General features: G+C 57.8%; 1 protein-coding gene across 6 annotated transcripts in view; it reads left to right on the top strand.

Annotated features, from left to right (window-relative positions):
- The first annotated feature begins 2,184 nt into the window (after window positions 1-2,184).
- DLG3 (discs large MAGUK scaffold protein 3) overlaps window positions 2,185-5,632 on the top strand; it is a 57,499-nt gene continuing 54,051 nt past the window's right edge. For 3 of the 6 annotated variants that reach the window (XM_027690452.1, XM_027690451.1, XM_027690450.1), the window contains exon 1: window positions 2,185-2,812. In XM_027690452.1, coding sequence (XP_027546253.1) covers window positions 2,486-2,812 — 327 coding nt within the window. In that variant the 5' untranslated portion in view covers window positions 2,185-2,485. The remainder of the gene's footprint in view (window positions 2,813-5,632) is intronic. The other 3 variants (XM_027690449.1, XM_027690447.1, XM_027690448.1) reach the window with 2 other exon arrangements.

Here is a 5,632-nt window from a genome sequence, read left to right as displayed (position 1 = left end):
TTAAAGCATTTTTCCCTAACTACTCTTGTCCTTTGCTTTTGCACTTACCCCCTGCATGAATGGCCATGTCCTTGCCTGCCCCCACCACAGGACAGAGTGAAAGGAGATGTGTTTGGAGCAGGGCAGGTGAGAGCAGTTGGGGTTACACACTCTGCATGTGCCCTTCCCTGGTGCTTTCCTCCCACCCAAGTCAGCCTCATCCAGACATGGGTCTCCTGACTGGCCTTGGCCCAAAGATGGCTTTGGAGAGGGCTCATGGTAGTGGAGGGGGCCTCACTGGGTGGCCACTGCATGATCCCTGCAGGCTAACCGTGCCATCCCAAGGTGGGAACCGTGAAGGGAAGGAGGTTTGCAGCTGGGATGGAGCAGTAATTAGTTATGGCTATGCTACTGGTACCTCTTATTGATGAAGTGACTCAGATCTCAGAGGTGCTGCAGGGTGGGAGATGGTGGGTAGCCAAGATGGAATTCCTGTCCTTTTGCTCTCATGCGGGAGACAATGACCACCTGCCTATTTCTAAAAGGCTTTTTGCTCTGCTTTGGTGCAGCAAACCCCTATCTCAGCCTCAGTCCCTCCTGTTGTTCCCACCTCTGCCCTCCCTGCTGCAGGATGCCCTCTCCACATAGGTAACATGCCCCACCCCTCTGGTCCACACGGACTGTCAAGGAGGTGCAGCATCTCCCAGAGCACAGGGCTTGCCAGCCCAGCATCCTCCTCCAAGGCCAGCACCATGTGCTCTGGGAGATGGCACAAGGAGCAGTAGAAGTTGTGATGATCCTAATTCCTTAAAACCTGAAGCGTTAAGCTCTCTGACAGTTCCAACACTGTGTGCTTTCCTGCCATACACACACAGGTTTTCGTTGATTTACCTCTGAACAAGCTTGCAGGCATCCCATCCTTCCTTGCCCTAGTGAGCTCCTGGGGTCAGTAGTGTCCTGTGGCACTGAGCTCTGCTGGGTAGAAACACTTTCTTGCGTGCTTGGGAGCAAACACTGCAGGAGCACCTTTGTCTGCAGAGGTGAAGTGCAGAAGTAGTTTTGTATTGCAGTTTAAGGAGCTAAAGAAATAAGGAGTGGGCAGGGGCATTTGTCTGGCCATCCATCGTGTGCTTCCTCCTCCCACAGCCCTGCTTGTGCCCAGGACCATATTGCACCAGCTGCAGGAGGCCAGTAAGAGCCTTGCAGACCTTGCAACCTGAACTGAGGTGTTGCACTACCATGTCTTGTGGCTCAGTTTGTGGCTCCTGCTTCTGTCTGTTACCCATACCCTGCAGGAGCCCTGTTGTGCACATTTCATTGCTCTTCTACATATTTATGTACCATTGCTTTGAATAGTTTTTCACCCATCTCATGTTTATTACAACTGTTAAGCATTAGGAGGCTGGGTTCAGGTGGTCAGGTGTTGCTTTTTGTAATGGATTTTTTTCTCCCCTTCAATTTTTCTGTGTGACTCTCTTCTGAACTTCTTCCAGTCCTGCACTTCTGTGCAAGAGGTGAAGGACTGCCTGAGCTGCACTGGGAGCAGCACCCTTGCCCTGCTGCACCAGCAGGCATTTCTGCTCTGCTTTTACCATCCCCTGATGACAGTATGTGGAAGGTCCAGCAAAGGCCCTCAGTGTTTCTACATCCCCAATACACCTGTGGCTCCAGGGGCAATGCCAGCATCCCCAGGGTGCTAGTAACATTCCTAGCAAAGCAGGGTGAGAACTCACATGGAGACGCAACAAGAGATGCTGAGACCAGTTCAGGACTGGAAAAATTATTTCATACTTCAGTGCAGACCACAGCTGAGGCGAACTGAACCCCTCTTGGGTGTCAACCACAAAGCTGGCAGGGCGGCCAGGCTGGAGGAAGAACGGCGAGGGCTGCCCGGCGCGGGGGGTACGGGCTGAGGTGCAGGCGCAAGGTGATGCCCGAGGCAGCGCAGCGGAGCATCTCTGTCCCTCCTGGATGGCGCGGGGGCGGCTCGGGGACTGCCCGGTGCGCGGGGCGAGCGCGGGGAGCGGCTCCCCCGCCGCCGGGGCGGGGCGCGGAGGTTCCGCCGGCGCGGATTGGCCGCTGCGGGGGCGGGGGGGCGAGGGATGCTCCGCGCCGCCGCAGGTGCCGCGCTCCCGCACCAAGCCGAGCCAAGCCGGGCCGGGCCGGGCTGAACCGGACCGCGCTGAGCCGCCCCATGCAGCGCAGCGGGTCGGAGCTGCGGCCCCGCGACTGAGCGGCGTTGGGGACGATGCCGCGGCGCGCCCCCGCGGAGATCGCCGCGCTGTAACACCATCCCCCTCCCTTCCTCCTCCTCCTTCTCCTCCTTCTCCTCCTTCTCCTCCCGCGGGGCCGGGGGCGCCGAGCGGGCGAAGAGGCGGCGGGCGCGCCTTGCGCGGGGCGGGGGCCGCTGCCGCCCCCTGAGCATCCCTCCCTCCCTACCTCCCTCCGCCCCTCCGCACCGCCTCCCTCCCTCCCTCCCAGCCGGCTCTATGGTGTGAGGGCAGCGATGCACAAGCACCACCACTGCTGCAAGTGCCCCGAGTGCTACGAGGTAACGCGGATGGCGGCCCTGCGGCGCATGGAGCCCCCCTCGTACGGCGAGTGGCAGCACGAGCAATACGGGTACGGCGGGTACGGCTCGCAGACCCTGCCCGCGCCCGGGGGGGCTGCGCCCGCCGCCCGCGGCAAGGCCAAGCTGGGGCCCCCCGCCCGCGACCCCTCCGCGCTGAAACCGCCGCCGCCGCCGCCGGGGAAGAGCGCGACCAAGGTGAACGGGAGCGGCCCGGGCTGGTGGCCCGAGTGCACGTGTTCGAGCCGCGACTGGTACGAGCAGGTACGGGCCAGCCCCGGGCAGCGGCTCCCCGGTGAGGGACGGGACGGGGCGAGCGGCTGTCGGGGTAACCCGGGGTCCGTGGCGGGTTCGCGGCAGGGCGCAGCATCACCGCCGGGGCGTCGCGGGCGGATGCTGGCACTGCCGGGGCTGGATGCTGGCACTGCCGGGGCTGGATGCTGGCACTGCCGGGGCTGGGTGCCGGCGTTGTTGCGGTTGGCCACCGTTTCTCGGGCTGGCGTCGGAGTCGGTCGGGTTGGTGTTGCCGCTGCTCGGGCTGGCTGCCGCGGTCCTGCCCGGCACAGGAGCTCAGCACTGGAGCAGCCTCCCCAGGGCCGAGCTGGGCCAGATGGATCTTGCTTGGCGAAAGGTGGGCGTCGGGCATGATGTATTTTGGACGCCCCACCTGAGGTCCGTGCCGCTTGCGGTGCCGTTGCCTGAAGCCCTGGCAGCATGAAGGGCATCCCGTCATACTGTGTTTAGCAGGCATGGTGCGTGCTGCCCGCTGGGCAGCCTCGTGGGTTCGCAGCGTTGCTTGCCAGCGCTCCCAAACTGTCACCCACTCTCCACTGAGTTGTGGTTTCCTCGCTCTGCTGCTACGTCCCTGCTCCCCGAGATTATTACGTAACCCTGCTCTGGTCGCTGGCGTGCTGTGTGCATTCTGCCCCATTTCACTGCCTCCATTTCTTCCCACACACATTCGTTTTATTAGTGTTCTCCAGGACCCATTCTCAGGCTATGTCTCTCTTTCTCCCCTAAATGGAGGGACCAGTCTTGTTCTGAACCCACAAGCCAGCTTAGAAAATGGTTGGATCTGTTTGATAAGCATTAAAATGGAGGCTAGACCCTGCCTGAAAAACAATTTACCCTGCTTGAGAGAAAGGCATTTCAGTTTGCTTCTTCTGCCTCTTTCATTCATTATCTTCAAACCTCACATGATTTCTTATTGATCCTTCTAATTATTATTTCAAGATGCTGTAGCAGGCAGACACACGGGAATCAATGGGAATTCTCTCCTCCTCTCTCCTCGGCAAACACAACCCTCTTCTTCCCTTCCTCTGCTTTTTCTTCATTACTGTCTCAGTCTGTAGCTCTGGTTGAAATAATTAGATTAAAAGCTGATGGCTCAGATGATATTTACAGAAGGCACCCAAAAGCCCAGCCACCTTCCTATCAGCCTGGTCCTACTTTCTATCTCTTTCTCTGCCACTCTTTGCATCAAAATCAGCCTCAGCTCTCTCTCGCCTGCTGATTCCTGGCAAGCATTCTTCCATCTTTCCTTCGCTATCTCTTTCCTTCCCTCCATCCAGAGCAGCAAGCTCGGGGAGCTGGGTAGGAGCAGAGAATTGAAGCAGGTTTGCTCACTCCTTTCTACTCCTGCTTGCATGAAAGGTCCGGCCCAGGATTCCTGGTAAGGCGATTGCAAGCAGTGTGAGAAGGAAGTGATGCCAGCTGCATTGCTGCCGTGGCAGCCTGGGCAGGGGAGCCTTTCATGTTTTTGCAATGGTGGAAGAGAAATCATTGTCTCTTTGTGGTGCTGCCATGGAGCTTGGGCTGCTCGGGAAGTCCGCGTTGGGATTCTCTGCTCTGCCTTAGCCTTTCTGAACATGAAAAAAAAAATTAAAAAAAAATCAAAAGCTCTTCACGGCATCACAAGCAACAGAGGATGCCAGTGTTTGAGGCTATGTGAGCTTAGCAGGGTCTGCATGTAGAATATGACGTGTGTGGTATGTGCACTGCCTGTATCAGAGCAGGCAGCGTTGCTCCCTGGTGTGGAGCAAATGTATGCAGTGAGTAAAGCTTTGCAGCAAATACCTCAGCAACGCTCTGCTTCTGATCCAAGGGTGCAAAGTGCCTGAGCCATGAGGAATCCATGTTCTTCCCAGTCCAGTGGTGGGCAGAGGGACAAAAGGTGGTGGCACGGAAACGTCTAGGCATGGCTTGTGCCCAGGCAAGCGGGTTTGTCTCTGGGAGGCCGGGAGATGTTGATCTCTGGGTAGATTTGGCTGGATGTTGCGGATGCAAAGCGATCTCTCCACAGGCAGCCGCTGTGTCCAGGAGAGCCTCGGCTAGAGGCAGGGCTGCCATTTTTCAGGGCTGCCCCTTTAAATGAGCTCCCTGTCCCTGGAAGCACTTCCAGCAGCCAAGGTGGGAAGGGGTGCGCGGGCCAGGAGGCTTTCCTGGGAAAGAGGGATTTGTTCACCTCCTGAGGAGCTTCCCCACCAGTCATTTAAGCCTTTTTTTCTCCCCTTGCTTCTTCACACGATCAGAGGAGAGGCGCATGCTGGTGCTCCAACCTCAGAAGCGTGGTCCCGGTTGCATATGGTGGTGTATGTTCTCTGACATCATGGCACACTCACAGACCCTCTGTCAGCTCCGCGGCACATGAGACGAGCCCACACGTGCTGCCCAACACACGGCGTGGTCACAACGTCAACCTGCACCTCCTCCCACTTCCAGTGCCCCTTCTGTTCTCTCCTCCTGCCTCTCCTCTTCTCTAGGACACAAATTAGCTTGCTTAGGCAATGCCAGTAACTGAGAACCCCTAATCCCCACCAGAGGGAGGGGGGAAATCTCTGAGCTCTATGTTTCTCTTTTTTTTGCTTTGCTTTTCTTCTCCCCTCTGAGATCTCTTCCATTTCTTCTCCCTTATCTATCCATGTTCCTTGTTCATTAGTTCCCGGTCCCTGTGCTTGATGTCATTGCTGTCCTCCACTGTTTCCATCACCATCCCTCTCGTTGGCCCTGTGCCCTCCTTGTCCCCCCTTGCTTGCTGGTGGGGGACTCAATTCCTCCCCTGCCAGACTAGGGTGACAGGAGGAC

Source organism: Neopelma chrysocephalum, unplaced genomic scaffold (assembly GCF_003984885.1).
Source record: "Neopelma chrysocephalum unplaced genomic scaffold, ASM398488v2 Primary Assembly neopelma1_81, whole genome shotgun sequence".
Lineage (NCBI taxonomy): Eukaryota > Metazoa > Chordata > Aves > Passeriformes > Pipridae > Neopelma > Neopelma chrysocephalum.
This window is presented reverse-complemented; position numbering and strand designations above follow the sequence as displayed.